This window comes from Gobio gobio, assembly GCF_949357685.1.
Source record: "Gobio gobio genome assembly, chromosome: 1".
Lineage (NCBI taxonomy): Eukaryota > Metazoa > Chordata > Actinopteri > Cypriniformes > Gobionidae > Gobio > Gobio gobio.
This window is the reverse complement of record NC_137097.1, coordinates 77,925,388-77,941,882: the sequence shown is the minus strand read 5'-3', so window position 1 is coordinate 77,941,882 and position 16,495 is coordinate 77,925,388. Positions and strand designations below refer to the sequence as shown.

Here is a 16,495-nt window from a genome sequence, read left to right as displayed (position 1 = left end):
ACTCCCTCACCTGTCCCAGGACACTTTCAATCCTAAAGCAGAGAAAATAAACATGTCTGTCAACAACAAACACAACAGCACAATACATTAAAGATGTGTCTATTAACTTGCATACTTTTTATTTATTTTTTAAGTTGTAATAAGTTTATTTTTTTTTACCTGCAAGGCAGGGGTGCAATCTTAAGAAAATTAACAAATATGATACATCAGTAGCCTACAAACATACACAATACTCCAGAAATCTTATTTATAGATGCTCAAATTCTATATTCTCGATTTTTCCGGCCTGGTAAATAAATACTCATTTGCTGCCCTCATTTTAATAAAGCTGCTAAAAGTAACTTGATCCATAAAACAAAACGAAATATTACATCAGATCACCTAACGAATAAAGCTGTGCCGTGGTAACACAGAAATAAAGACCACCGGCTTTTAAAACGTTTCGTTGGTTATTTTAGTAAATTAAAACACGATAGGCTACTTACATGTATAAGTTTTCCTCGGCCGCGGGATGGGCAGAGGAATACCCTGCACAGGATCCACTTGTTCTGGTTGGTTCTATCCTTCGCGGCCGGGGAGACGGACGGTGGGTAGGGTTGCCAGGTCTCTGCAACAAAAGTAGTCCAAAACTCCCAATGCGATTTTCTCCATCGAGCGGCCGAATTATCCTCTGCAGTTGTACGTTTGGGGGTGTTGGAGCGGCGAAATCGTACTTAAGGGGTAGAAACAAACCCGCGGAAATAATTTTTCACCCGCGGCAACAACTGAAATAGGAGCCTAATTCGGATGAAAAAACGGGGACTTGGCAACACGGACGGCAGGCTGCATTTGAAGGCCCCTTCGAATTGAGACAGCCTTCGTCGCGCTACGGTGACGCAATCGGCCTTCAAATGCGGCCTTTTAAGGATGCAGCCCCCGAATTGGGACACAGCTAGAGTTGAATGAACTACCTCAATTCAGCTGTTCTGAAACCCAAAACTCAGAGTTTCCCATCTCAGAGTAAGTCAACTCAGAGTTCAGCTTTAAACTCAGAGTTGGTTGAACCTCCTTTCTGAAACAGGCCCCTGTACCCTTTCTTTTGTGCTCAGTAACCCATTTAACGTTAACTCCTGCACCCCTATTCCCCTCAACTTTTCCCTCATCACTGAAAACACAATTAATTTCACCTGGGAGATTAATCAATGAACCAATGAACCTAATTATTAAGAGCGTTTAAATATAGCCACCATCAGGATGGACTGATTGAGAGAAATTGTCAGGCAGTAAATAATGTTATTGTAGCAGAAGTTCTGTAGGGTTTCTAAAAGAGATGCTTGTTTGACTTCTGGACTTGGATGATTACTCGTGATGGCTGTGAAGGAGATTTGTGTTTGGGCAGGGCTCTTTCTAGGTCTTTTCCTCTTTGTTGTTAATGGACAGCAATCAGGACCGTAAGTAGTCTAATAATGGCAGAGTATGTTTTTTTTCTTGGCCTTGGCATCAAACATCTGCTTGTTATTTAGAAACTAGAAGTATTATATATATGGCAAGCCATTTTGACTTCTAATCATTGACATGATATGAACTCTTGATAACAGCAAATCAATTTTCACTAGTGAAATTTCACCATAGGCTGCCATTTAAATTCAATTGTTGATATCATGAATTGATTTCTTAATTCCAGTTTCACATCTCCAGAAATGCAGTTCTCACATAGTGAAAACCTTAATTTTGTTCACTCAATTACTTTGTTACTAATATAAATTCCTGATATCAAGAATTCAATTGTCACTAGTTGAAATGTGAATTCTTGATATCTGTAAATGTGTTTCTGACATCAGTATAGTTTCAGATATCTAAAATGGCTTTCTAACTAACAATCACATTCATGATATCAGAAATGAACATTTGATCTCAATTCGGTTGTCACTAGTGAAAATGTAATACTTGGTGTCATAATTTGCCATTGTTACTAGTAGAAATTGAATTCCTGATATCAAGAATAAGTAGTGAGAATTGAATTATAAGTCAAATGAGTCATATTAGTCAAGACGACTTGCCATAATTATAACATAACAGAGGTGATTCTCATTTGTTTTATCACGCTTTAACAGACGAATAGTCAAAATAACGACAAAATACCCATTTTGCATCTCAAAGCTGGAGCAGTTCTTTGCCGTGTCTGTTCTTGTATTCCTTGTCATGACTATGGCAACCACTCTTTGTGAATGAACACCTACACCCAGTGCATGTTCTGACCTGACTATCTTTCCATAGGTTCTTCTTGGTGACATTCCCTGCTGTGATTGAGTCTGGCACGAACGCCAAATTGTGTGCAATTCTTCTGAAACCCCAAGAGCGTCTCACAATGACCATTTCTCTGCTTGATGACAAAAACATGACGACTCTACTTATGCAGCAACGATCTGCTTCTGCAGACATGTTCCGCTGCTTTAGTTTCCAGGTCTGTTATCATGCTACATGCAAACCTTTTGTCTCGTTTCTCTGTTAACCCGTTTCTCTACAGGCTCCTCGAGTAGATGGAGACTCGGTGCAGAAGCTTAAGGTGGAAGTTCAAGGGAGGGTCTATAGCATGACCAAAGAGTGGAAGGTCATGTTCAAACATTACCTGCCTTTGACCTTCATCCAAACAGACAAACCCATCTACAATCCAGGGCAAACGGGTGAGCTACAAGTGACCCTTGGATCACTATTAGGAGTATATAAAGTCTGTTGCACTAGTTCATTTCCGAGTGCCTAGTATAATGGATGTGAGCGTTTATTGACTTTTTTTCTTTGCAGTGAATTTCAGAGTTGTTACTATGGATGCCAAATTTGTGCCTCTTGAGCAAATGGTGAGGTCTTATCTCTTGACATGAAGCATTCTTGCTGCAAACCAATTGAAAAAAGGGTGCATGTTCAGATGCGCACAATTAAATCCCCCTAGACCTAGTTAATTTGACATGAAGCAGGGCAACACCTAAAGAATGCAGGTATAATGTCCCTAAAATTCAAGGTATCTGATTTTATTCAATACTAATAAAACAATATTAACTTTTTGTACTATTTTAGACACAATATTGTCTGTTTGTTACCTATAAAGCCATAGCAGAACTAGGGGTGCACCGATCCGACTTTTTCAGTCCCGATACGATGCCTGGGCTTTGTGTATCTGTCGATACCCGATACCGATCCGATATATTGTTGAATTAATAATAAACTGTATATCTTCCACCTTATACCTTCCTTGAAGAGACTAAAGGCACCAGACTTTACTAACTAAACATAACTAAGACAAAATAACAGATGTATGTAAGGTGTTATTCTTATTTATTTAAAAAAACAATTGTGCATTCAAATCTAAAATAGAATGTAATCTAACTTCTTTAAATAAATAAAATGTAGCAGTGGAAACAAAACAGTGTATTGGTCAAACATACAATAGTAATCTGACAGTTACCAAACATTTTTTACACTACAGATAATTGTTTTGGTATATAATCATATCAATATTAAAAAGTAGCATTACAAATTAACAAATAGTCTAATTTTCTGCCATATGCAATTTAATAAAAATTTTCAGCTAGCTAATAACAACTTTGTTCTGGTTTCACCTCACTCCAGATTAAATGATTGTAGGCTAGGCCTATTTATTTTACTACACATTGTCAACAGAAATAAGATGAAATACTGTTGATAATTAAAAATACTTCTTACTACCCACTCTTGCTAAATTGGGTAAGCACACTTGTGTTCTCATTTCAGTTGCGTTCTGAGTAAATTAATAAACTGAGTTCATGAGTTCAGTGTTGGACAGATCAGTAGTTCTGGCCAGTCGTTAAAATGATTCGGTTCAAAGGAGTCATTAGGTCACGAATCGGACATTAGCAGACGCGTTGTGTGCGAATCCCGTCTGTTAGAACATCGCGAAAGATGTCAACACACAGAAAACGCTTCATAACTGGATATAATTTGTCTCCCGCTTATTGAAAGTATGCTTTATGTCAGCTGGTCAGAGAAGAGTCAATGTTTTTTGAGCGCAATTCACACCCAGTGATAATTCAAGGACAAAATTGTCCGAATGTGTCACGTGCAACATGGTTTCGGTCTTCCGAGCTTTTGATTTGGATTAATATGTGAAATATGAGAGCGAACACTGATTATTTTGAAGACCCAGAGAGCGCGCGCGGGGGAGGAGCTCTCAGATCGGTCTCTCTGTCACAGTCACAAGCGCAGCATCTGTTCTACATCACTCGTAAATCACAATAACTCATCAAATTAGGCTTTGGCCGTCAAAAAAATGTCAATGCAGGAAAGACCCTGACTTTGCAGTAATACCCTCGAAACAGCGACAAACTAGTTGGCGTGGCAAGCGTGAAATATCTCCTCCACACAGCCGACTCTCTGGCTCGCTCCCTTCTAGCATGCGACACACGTGAAGCTGACGAATGACGTAGGTTCTGCTGCGACGGAAAAAAACACCTGGATCGGCTTGTGGATCTGTTAATTTTTCCGATCCCCGATCCAGCTATTTTGTCAGTATCGCGGCCGATATCCGATCCTAATATCGGATCGGTGCACCCCTAAGCAGAACAACTACGTGTCCGAGTGTCTTGTTTCTGAAGGAGTGCTCATTTTGAATGAATCTGGTGAACCAATGATTCAATGACTCATTCATAAAGAGCCATTTACTTAATTCCTGAATGAATCCGCCATCAACGATTCGAATGAATGACTCAATGGCTGTGTCCGAAACCTGGAAAATGCTGCTTTCGGAGGACACATTTCAAGGTAGAAAGGCATCAAGGCATGCCTGAATCTAATGTTAGCTTCACTTCCTGTCTCCTGAGATGCCTTCATCTGACTGAGTTTTGAAGGCAGCATGTATCCTTCGCTGCCTTTATCCCACAATCCTGTGCTTTTAATTCTGTGACAGTTGAGCTAGGAAAAAAGATGGCTTCTGAAAGTTGCATTTATTGGGCAGTTTGCGTAAATGTAGGGGAGCGCGGGGCACAACCTAACGCGGGGTTAGTTGTAACGCGCATGTTTTAACCCTTTCCACACATGCCAGAATGATGAAACTTAGTGTATTTACTAGTTGCCATATCAACATTATTTAGAGAAAAAATGGCGCCAGAATAAAAAAATCTCTGGAAGATATCACTGAACATGTATTTAACCATAGCAAAAGTAAACTTCTTACTTAATTTTAGTTTTCATCTGTTTTGTGTTTATTTAAAATAAGACAACATTATTTTAATCTTATATCTGCTATTTAACAGTTTAGATCATTCTTTAATGCTGATCTAACCAGCAGAAGACACGAGCCACGGTTTAAATCCCAGTTGTGCAGATGGGGTGCGTTGTAGCACTGGTGGGGTTACTATGAGCCCCTATTAGAAATATGCCATTATATTCTATACTTTTATGAATTATTTTGAGAAACCATGAGAAAAGGATGAATAATGAGAGTTAATGTTCAGAAATGATTATGTTTTGAACTATGCTGTATTTAGCGACGTGTTTGTAGTCAAACTCAAAAGCTTATATTTTTAATGATTAAAAAATGCCATCATTTTATTTAAAACAATTATTAACTTTATTTTGTTGACAAAATATTTTAGTTTGTCTTGTATATTTTTAAATCAGGTAACATTTTAAGCTGTTATTTGGTCATGTTACATTGTGCCCCACCACATGTTCCAATGTACCCCACCTATGGGGCATGTCATATTTCACTTCCATTCTTTTGGGGTAAACCAAGAGAAAAGTATATACTGTATTAATGAAACAACCACATAATTGTACTAGACATGCGTGCAATTAATGTGGGAAACAATAAATACTCTGAACCCCAAGTGGATTTTCACAAACTGAGAAAGTCAAAAAGGGTTAGGTTGTGCCCCGCTCTCCCCTACTTTTTGACTAACATTTTCCACTTCTGATGTCAAAGTTCTCCATTTTGCTGTAGATCATTAAATGGTTGCACTGACTTAGGAAACTGATTTCGGAGAGACTTCTGAGGTGCCTTCATGCACAAATGCAGCCTTACAAATCATTGTCTGATAAGGCAGCTGCCTATGTTTTCAGATGCAGCCAATGACAACTAATTTAGACACTTACTGGAAGTTTTAATTTCTTAATTAGAGTATCACTTGGGTTTTTTAAAATCAAGAGTCTTTACTCGCCCTCCTGGCCATTGAAGCCAAAGTTTGTGTAATAAATTCTGTTGAATCAAATTTTTTTCTAAAGCTACTTTTTGTAATCTCAGTTATCTATGTGCGTTTCTCATTTAACACAATGACTTTAAATCTTTTGGGGGTTATTTCTCAGCCAAATTTTTCTTTTTTAGATTAACCGCCACATTAATTAATCAATCACCCTAGTATTTGAGTCACTGTCTAATATTACTTTGTCTGTCTTGCAGTACGGTCTTGTGGTGGTGGAGGTGAGTATTTGGTCCAGTGCAAGTCTTGTATGATTCTGATTTCTGGATGTTGTCTTTTGAGCTTCTCACATTTAGGTTTGCTAATTTATTGATTTGATCCATTGTTTTAATAGGACAATAAAAATAACCGGATTGGTCAGTGGACAAACGTTTCCTCAACAGGGATGATCTTGCAGCTTTCACACACTTTAAACCCAGAGGCTCAAATAGGGATGTACACACTAAAGGCTTTTATTGGAGACCGAGTGATCTCCCAAGTTTTTGAGGTGAAAAAATATGGTAAGTCAGTTTGAGTGCAAAAGTACAACAGAAGATATGAGGCCCTAATTTAAAGCTGCTTTTTCTGGTTTAGTTTTGCCCAAGTTTGACGTGACCATAAACGCACCGCAGACGTACAGCGTTGGAGCTGTGGGACTGAAAGTTGAGGCTTGTGCCAAGTGGGTGAAGCTTTTATTTTCTTGATGCTGTATTGTCTGTCTTGTGGTGGGTCAATTCTTTAGCTCCTTCCTTACAACATTTCCTAGATACACCTATGGGCAACCTGTACCTGGTCAAGCGTTGGTGGAAGTGTGTCGTTATCCGTTTCCATACATTTTGGTTCCTGAGGTCACTCGTCTGTGCCTGGATCAAACCGTGAAGGTCTGTGACTGCTATACAGTGCAGGTGTTTTCTTTCTTCTGCATGTTGACTTCATGAAATATGTTTTCTGCTACCAGATGAATACCACGGGCTGTGCCTCCTTTACTGTCAATACAGCATTTTTTTTCAGTACAAAATTTGAGATGAATCTGCAAGATGCTTTTCTTCTAAATGTGAATGTCACTGAGGAGGGAACGGGTGAGCTATTGTTTGATCTGAACCAACCGCGCATGCTTGGAGGAATTTGTATATTTTGTGCTCATGTTTGGGTTTGTTTCCCAGACTTGCTTATGTCAAAATCTGCAACCGTGTCCATTACATTTGAAGTCGGCAAAGTCATGTTTGTGGACCTCCCGGATTATTTTGAACCTGGATCAATGATTAATGGAAAGGCAAGTGAAAGTTAGTTTGTTACAGAAGCCTTCACTCTAGTTATTTCCTAAACCTTCTTTCCTGACAGATCAATGCGTCTAATTTCGATGGGACCCCAATCCCGAACAAAGTGGTGTATCTCCTGGATGTCGGCTGGCCCAACAAACTTCTGCTGAATCTGACCACAAACCAGAACGGACTGGCGACGTTCTTCCTCAACACTGCTGGTTTTCCTAAAGCTGATCTCAATCTGGCGGTATGAGTTTAATTTAGTTTTTTTTTTTGTAGTCTTGTCATAGTAAAAAAAAATAATTCAAGAAACCCATTCCGTTCATTGTTCCCCAGGCAAGTGCGACTCCTGAGGTTTTTTATGGTTACAAATCACCATACTTCACTACAGAAACAAGACAAGTTCAGCTTCTCCAACTTGCTTCTCCTGACAGCCCGTCATTTAGTGAACTGACTATAGTGAAGCTCGAGCAGCCGCTCAAATGTGGCGCTGTGGTTCCAGTGACCGTGAAGTATTCTTTTGTTGGAGAGACTGGTGGTTACAGCACTGACATCATCTATATGGTGAGTGGACACTGGTGTTGTAGTAGTCTTTGCTGTTATGATTTCTGTGGTGGTCTGTCTGACATCATTCTGTCTTTTCAGATTATGTCCAAAGGAGTGATTATCCTTCATGGATTTCAGAGAGTCCGAGCAAGGGCTTCTGATACAGTCACGAGTGGCTCTGTGTCGTTCCAACTGTCTGTCAGTATCACTATGGCTCCAGCAGTGCAGATTCTGGTCTACTGTGTTCTGCCCAGTGACAATGTAGTTGCAGCTAGTATGTCGTTTGACACTGAAATGTGTTTCCGAAACAAGGTATGATGTGCAATAGCAATTTTTGCTTCAAGTGGGGAGTGTCTTACAGTATTCTTGTTCCAGGTTTCTCTACAGTTCTCTCCTGCTACGGCCGTTCCTGCTGAGGCAAATGTTCTGACTGTCTCTGCTCAAGCAGGATCTCTGTGTGGCATCAGTGCTGTAGATCAGAGTGTCCGGATCTTGGAGCCAGGAAGACGCCTGAGTGCTGAAGTGGTATGAATTAATCCATTGCTGACATGCCTTGTTTATGTGGGCTTAAGTATAATCCTCTTATCCTAAAACCCTTTGTCCATTTTAACTTTATAGTTTTGTACTTAAATAGTTTAGCACTTAAAGGGAAAGCCACAAGGTGGATGTATTCAAACAGCTACTCCAGGCACTTGACTTCTCCCCCACACCCCTGAAATGTTCTCAGGTGTTCAACTTGCTTCCAATGCGATCACTATCAGATTATCCATATGAAGTTGAGGATGAACAGGAGTGTGTGAGAGTTCGACTCCATCGAGCTGTTCCTACAGACAATGTCTACCAAACCTTCAAGGTAGAAAATAATTTGTAATGTCAGTCAATACTCAGTGTGGTTACATGCATTTTCTTAAGCAGATGTGTGTGTGTGTGGGGGGGGGGTGGTCATGTAAATTAACCCCTTTTTCCTTTATCGGATTTGGGGTACCCCTTTTTCCTTTATCGGATTTGGGGTTGGCATAAACCGATCAACCACTGCTAGATTTGACCCTGTATCTTTTTTTTTTTTTTGCCCAGCATGTAAACAAATTCTTGTCTCCTTATTAAAGTGTGCATGTCTGCTATACTATATTGATAAGAGTTTGTCCAAAATGTGTTGGTATGCTAAAGCATTAAGAGTTATTTTTACTGGAACTTAGGGGCCAAGGCCAACCCCTGAAAAACCACTGCATCTCACACTTTGCACAATTTGCACTTGATGTAAGGCTTGGATGAGCCGTTCTCTGCCATGGAAACCCATTCCATGAAGCTCTCTACACTGTTCTTGAGCTAATATGAAGGCCACACCGAGTTTGGAGGTTGTGACATCAAAACACAATTCACATCAACGGCATCTACTTTGGCTAAAGGAGATGAGAACATGTCTCTTGGGTAAAGAGACAGATTTTGTCTCTTCCACTCACTTTGTCTGGATGCACTTAAGGATGTGTTCCTGGGATACCCCTCCAAAAATTATTCAGGTGTTCCATGCCCACAGTGTATGTGACCGGAAAGTGTCCTTAAGTGCATCCAGACAAAGTGAGCGTCTCAGTAAGGGAAGAGAAAATGTATTGCAAACTCTGGCTGAACGAGATAAGAACACATCATATCTTGGGTAAAGAGAGATTCAAAGTAGATGCTGTTGATGTGAAAGATGTAACCTGATTTATTAACACTGTCTTGTAAACTGCTTTTTGGATAGGATTGCATGTAAACTGGGACAACAGGTTATTTTAGTGACCTGAGCTGATGTGCATTTAAACATGTTCCATTTCGAATGTGACTTGTATTTTGATTTGTTACTCTGACAGAGTGTGGGGTTGAAGATCGCAACAAATCTGCCTGTCCGAGAACCTCAATGCCTGATATACAGAAACCTGAATTACTATCGCAACTTCCGTGATGGTATGTCTGTTCTTGATCTATAAATTGCCATATGACTACTCGTTTTTCTTCAGTCCTAATTTTAGGAGTTTATTCTAAATCAGCAAGTTAGGAGCTACCTTTTTAGCCTTATGTTTTGTGAATACCGCCCCTGGTGTGGATGTCTAAATCAGAAAATCATAGGTGCGGGTGCATTTATTTTTAACTGCAGATTCGGGTGATGTTAGAGCTTATCTACACATCTCTATCAACTGAACACGTAATGTGCATGTATACGATGCAACAAATTTGTGAAAACTGACAAGTTACATTTGTAACCCATTGTTCCCCCTGTATCTGTAATGCTATTATCCCATAATGGTCTGTTACGAAGTGTGATCAAAGATTAATTCTGATACGTGCAGCAGACGTGTATGTGGTTTGTTTTGTTTTTTTGTTGGGTCTCACAATGGGTCCCATTCACTAAGACCCAATGTGCATAAACCTTATTTGTATAAAATTGATAAGTGGACAAACCTCAATTGGTTGTTGCTATCTTCATAATAATGGCTTGTCTCCGTTTCAGTGGTTTTTGGTCGGCCTCTAGCAATTGCGAAACAAGAGCGGGTTCCTGCTCCAGTAGCAGTAAGTGCAGGAAGTGATGCTTCCTCTTTTGACGTGACTGTCAGGACTTACTTTCCAGAAACGTGGATCTGGCAACTTGTTCAAGTGGGGTTAGTAAAACATCTGTTCCATCTAAAGCTACTTGCCCACAGTTTTTACTTCTGTTCCCCATATTTCTATTTCTGCTCTCCTTCAGAGCCACTGGATCCACACAAGTTCCTCTCACTGTTCCTGACACCATCACCACATGGGAGACGGAGGCGTTCTGCCTGTCCTCCAAAGGTTTCGGTCTGGCTCCTCCTGCTCTGCTGACGGTCTTCCAGCCCTTCTTCCTGGAGCTCTCTCTGCCGTACTCCATCGTCCGTGGGGAGTCGTTTGATCTGAAGGCCACTGTCTTCAGCTATCTGCCCAACTGCATCATGGTCTGTCTTGGTTTATTTCTTTTAATGAATCTGCATAGAGAAGGTTGTGTCTTTGCTCAATCTGCTTTTTCATTGGCAGGTCAAAGTGACTCCAGCTTTATCCACGAACTTCATTCTTATACCTTATACTGATCCATATTCTGCCTGTCTTTGTGCCAATGGGAGAAAGACCTTCAAATGGATTCTCTCTGCTTCTGTTCTCGGTTAGTTTTGGACTTGTCCCTCTGTCGTGGCCTAATGGTTACAGTCAGACTGGTAATCGAATGTTGCAGGTTCTATTCTCAATACCAGCAGTAAACTGGGGTGCCCTTGAGCAACCCCAAATTGCTTCCTGGGCATCACAGAAAAATGGCTGCCCACTGCTCCGGATGTCTCCACAGTTTGCAGTGTTCACTACTCTTAATGTGTGCACTAACTTAGATTGGTTAAATGCAGAGGACGTATCCAGAGTATTGGTTACCATACTTGACCTTCATGTCACTTAACATTTTGGAGTATATGAAGTGTGGCTCATTTCCTGTCTCACCACAGGAGCTGTCAATGTGACTGTCAGCGCTTCAGCTGAGGCATCCCAGACTCTATGTGGCACTCAGGCCGTGACCGTGCCGACGAGAGGACGCGTTGACATTGTCACTCGAAATCTACTTGTCCTGGTAAGTGTTAACCAGCCTTCTGGAGTTTGATCATGGAGCTCATTCTGCTTTACTGATGTGGTGTTTTATTTTTAAAGCCTGAAGGAGTTGAAAGGACAACCACCCAGAGTTGGTTACTGTGTCCAAAGGGTTTGTTTTCACTCAATGATTCCCAAACATGTTCTCCCTGTATAGACAAACATTAGCCTAGTGCTCAATACTGATCCATTCTGTTTGGTTTGCAGGAAGTGTTCTTTCTGAAGATGTGACTCTGATGTTTCCAACAAATGTGGTTCAGGGATCTACCAGATGCTCCGTTTCAGTCCTTGGTAAAGTATTTAATTGAGTAGAAAGTGATGCATGATGTTTGGCAGAATAACTATTTCTGATGTGGGTTTTATGCTTGTCCTCTTGTAGGGGATATAATGGGTCGTGCACTGAAGAATCTAAATAGGTTGTTACAGATGCCGTATGGCTGTGGAGAACAGAATATGATTGTGCTTGCTCCCAATATCTACATCCTGCTGTACCTGCAAGCCACGGGGCAACTCACCACAGCCATTCGAGAGACCGCCACAGGCTACCTTAAAAGCGGTATGGATGTGCAGATTGAGTGTTGGAGAATAAATCTAAAGGACTTCAAGTCCTGCGCTTCCCATTTGAAGGGGTTAAGACTCTCTAATAACACAATGTGATTTGACTTGAACAGGATACCAAGGACAACTGAACTACAGGCACAGTGATGGTTCATACAGCACTTTTGGCTATGATGCATCCAATACATGGTGAGTTTCACACTGTCTTGTGTAACCTTTGTCACCAGTGGTTTTTAAGTTGCTGTTTTTAACAACTTCCTCCATGGCCAGGTTGACTGCCTTTGTCATGAGGTCTTTTGGTTTAGCAACGCGTTTCGTCTTCATTGATCCAACTGTCCTCAAGAGTGGAAAGGACTGGCTAATAAGCCAGCAGGGTTCAAATGGCTGTTTTATGCAACAGGGAACTTTGTACCACAATGACATGAAGGTACATGTTATCAAATGGACCATAACCCATAAACTCTCAAAGAGATATATATATATATATATATATATATATATATATATATATATGTATGTATAATAATCCATATGGTGTGTTTTAGGGTGGAGTTGGTGACAACATCACTATGACTGCCTACATTGTTGCAGCACTGCATGAACTAGGCGTCCCCAATACAGTAAACCTTTTCAGTAGTTGTATGAGCTCCTTGCTGTTCTGGCTGTTGTCTAATATCTGCTTTGCTTACAGGATCCTGTCATAACCAAGGCTCTGTCATGCTTGAGACCTGTTGTTGGGAACCTGGGAAACACTTACGCCATGGCTCTACTGGCCTACACCTTCAGTCTAACTGGAGACACCACCACTCGATCACAGCTTTTAACTGCCTTGAACAACCTTGCCATTTCTGATGGTAAGATTTACCAGCTTGTTTCTTTTTTCACCAGGTTCTTTGGCATCCACTCACACTCAATCTCTCATCTCTTCAGGCAATAAACTCCATTGGTCTCAGACGACATCTGGTGATACTCTGTCGGTGGAGATCAGCGCTTACATGCTGCTAGTGGTTCTCACTGAACGGCCTCTTACGACGGCTACTCTGGGCTATGCTGACCGCATTGTCAACTGGCTGGTGACCCAACAAAATCCCTATGGAGGCTTCTCCTCCACCCAGGTGCCTCTGACTACCAAACATGAGCACAATCATTCATGAGTGGAGTTTTTAATCTGGTGCTTGTTTTCAGGACACAGTGGTGGCTCTTCATGCCCTGTCTGTGTACGCTGCTCAAGTCTTCAGCTTGGACGGCTCCAGCACTGTTAACGTACAGTCCTCAGCGGTAGGAGGAGACTCTTATAGCTTCACCGTGAATCGGGACAATAGCCTGCTGTATCAGGAGAAGCCTCTGAAGAACATTCCTGGCAAATATAGTGTTAAAGCGTCAGGATCCACTTGTGTGTCTGTGCAGGTCTGTATCTTCACCTCCTCGGTTTCTTTGCAGATCCAAATCTAACTGCTTCATTTGCTCTGCGCTCATACTGTAGGTTGCATGTTTCTACAACATCCCGACACCCGTTAAAGTCACCAGGACACTGAGTGTCGAAGCAACAGTGACTGGTGACTGCAGACCGCTTGGAGCCAATCTCATGTTGAACTTCACAGTGAAGTAAGTATGGCTTTTGGCTTTGTTTCCTGAAACCAGCTACCCTGTTGAGAACTAGCATACTGTATGCATGGCTTCAAAACATACCTACCCAGCATATGCTGTTTTGTTTCCCCTAAAAGGGTAAAATGGTGAGTCTTGCCAAACGAATCTGTCCTAGATCCTGTTGACTAACTTATTTTTTTTTCTCCCCATCACACATTCAGATACAATGGTACAAAAGCAAGCACTAACATGGTTATTGTGGACCTTAAACTCCTGTCAGGTTTCACGGCAGATACGTCACTGGTTCGTGTGTATGATTTAGTCCCAAGATGCTTGAAGCTCCTTCAGACGAAATTGTGTCTAAACATTGGTCTCTTCCCCCCCAGCTTGGATCTCCACCCCAATCGTTTGCCCCACTAGTGGTGCGAGTTGATTCTAAAGAGGATCGTGTCCTAGTGTATCTGAAAGAGGTGACCATACGCTGGGTATATTCATTAGCTTCCATCTTCTCGAGTACTGTTTGTGCTGCTGTTCATCTTTTTTGTCTCGCAGGTTCCCAAAGGTGTCCCCATGAGTTACACACTCCAGCTAAAACAGGTTCTTGCAGTGAAAAATCTCAAGCCAGCGATCATCAACATTTATGATTACTATCAGACAAGTACGCTTTCATCCCTAATCATGCTTTGTTCTGGCTGCATTAACTGAACTTAATGCCGCTCACTTCCTGTTCCTCTTTCAGGTGATGCGTTTGAGACCACCTACACGTCACCCTGTCCATGATTTGATTCGGTACTGGCTGTAAGATGCATGACTTGAATAAAACAGCTTTTATACAATCAGTCATTTGTTGCCTCCTTTTGTGAAGCTTGTTTGAATCAGGAAGTTGTCGTGTTCTCGTTTCTGTTTGTCCTGTGACTACCTGAGTCACTTGGCTCATGTGTGTGGAGTTAGGCCCTCCTGGCCTCTGGGTCCCCTTTTTCAATCTGTTTACTTTAATTATATAATTGCATTTAACATTGTCTGTTACAATTTTTCATGGCTCATTTTATAGTAGTGTCCAACCCTGCTCCTGGAGTGTTTAGCTCCAACCCTGATGAAACGCCTGAGAAATATAATCAAGTGTTCAGGATTACATGGGGAAAAATATGGCCTGGTTTGACACAGGGCTCAAGATTAAGCCAGGATTAGGTGTTAGTTCAAAGGACATTTTAAGTAGCTTTTATAAACGTGCCTTTAGAGGGGAAAATTAAAATTACTGGTGTGCATCTTAAGACAAAACAATGGCACTGACTTAATGTTATTACAAGTTGCTTTCAGTTAACACTGCTCAATTTTTTTGGTCTAGGACTAGATTTAAGCCTTGTATGTGAAACCTTTTCTCCAGCTTTTATAAATACAGTATCATTACAGCTTAGACAACATACTTGTTTATCACTTTTAGCAGTTTTATGAAACTTCAAAGGCTTTTCTTTTAAAATGAGACAAATTGTGCATTTAGAGACCACTGTGTGTGGGTATGGGAAGCTTTTCAATTTGGGTCGGCCAAATCCAGGTGAAAATCCCAAAGATGTTAAATCAAGGTCCTGACTCTGTGGTCATAAGATGACTAAAATTGCCCATTGGCCTCTGTCCATCATGGTCTCCTATTAATCCCCATATACTGATTGTCTTCATCACTGTCTCCTCTCCACCAATCAGCTGGGGGGTGGTAGTCGTTCTGGCGCAATATGGCTGTCGTTGCATCATCCAGGTTGTGCTGCACGGTGGTGGTTGAGTAATGTAATGCGATTTGAGTACCCAGAAAACTGCTTTATAAATGTATATGTATATAAAAAGCAATTTATTAATTTTATTACTTAGAATAACTTGAACTTTACTTCCAAAACCCGGGAAAACAAAATACAAAATGTGAAAACGTGTCCCATCAAGTTGAGGAAAAATAGCCAGGTTTATGCTTCTACCTTCAACTTAACAGATAATTTTACATCTCTGGGTATAAAAGTGAATAAGAGAGTTTATCTGAGCAATGACCCAAGAAGATACTACCTCACCAGTAGAACATTGGACATCTTTACCCATCTCAATTTTTTGCAGGATAAATATTCTAAAAATGAATATACTTCCTAAATTTCTCTAATTGTTCAAGAATATCCCCCTACCCTCTCCATCATACTTGTTCACTAGAATTAAGAAATTATTTTGGAAAAATAAACGCCTCAGACTACATTTATCTTTATTTTTCATCTGAAGACCCTCCTGCTTGGATGGATTTGGAATTGTGTTCTATTAAACCAAGATTACCATTGCACCTATACCTGTATTCAGCAGACCACAAACACCTGAGAAAAATACTGATAACCCTGATTAACACTGATTTTCTGGGTGAAAAACATCCTACTGTGTTGGGTGCGGGTCGGGTCGGACATGGGAGAAACACGGGTCAAGACACGGGTTTTAAACAATTACGTGCAAACGAATATAGGCCTATATTTAAAAATATATGCATGTATATTGTAGATGTGTTCCTAAAAATATGCATATACAAAAATATGCCTTGCCTGCATTTCAAGCTGATAAAATAATTTCAAATCCATATCAGTTTATTTGTGGCCGCGCGGCGCGCGTGCTCGCCCTCCCAGAACAATCACAACCACGCATGCGGTCTGCCTGCACTGCACTCGTCAAGATGGATCATGAGGAGTTGAAGAAAAGATAGTCGCAAATGTGGAAGTTCATCGTTGA

General features: G+C 40.8%; 1 protein-coding gene across 1 annotated transcript; it reads left to right on the top strand.

The window, feature by feature from the left end:
- Positions 1–1,347: 1,347 nt before the first annotated feature.
- Positions 1,348–14,533, top strand: LOC307123179 (alpha-2-macroglobulin-like; the record flags this gene model as incomplete). Its single annotated transcript, XM_079811610.1, has 34 exons — positions 1,348–1,430; positions 2,257–2,443; positions 2,507–2,663; positions 2,782–2,834; positions 6,407–6,427; positions 6,541–6,706; positions 6,780–6,864; positions 6,952–7,066; positions 7,144–7,264; positions 7,349–7,458; positions 7,527–7,694; positions 7,784–8,011; positions 8,093–8,305; positions 8,369–8,518; positions 8,721–8,846; positions 9,841–9,934; positions 10,479–10,626; positions 10,713–10,938; positions 11,018–11,141; positions 11,470–11,591; positions 11,669–11,720; positions 11,816–11,899; positions 11,988–12,164; positions 12,280–12,355; positions 12,437–12,593; positions 12,712–12,786; positions 12,858–13,020; positions 13,097–13,281; positions 13,352–13,573; positions 13,650–13,771; positions 13,975–14,056; positions 14,140–14,223; positions 14,306–14,411; positions 14,493–14,533. The coding sequence occupies 34 exons, from the start codon at positions 1,348–1,350 to the stop codon at positions 14,531–14,533; spliced, it is 4,323 nt and encodes a 1,440-aa protein (XP_079667736.1).
- Between the last annotated feature and the right edge of the window lie 1,962 nt (positions 14,534–16,495).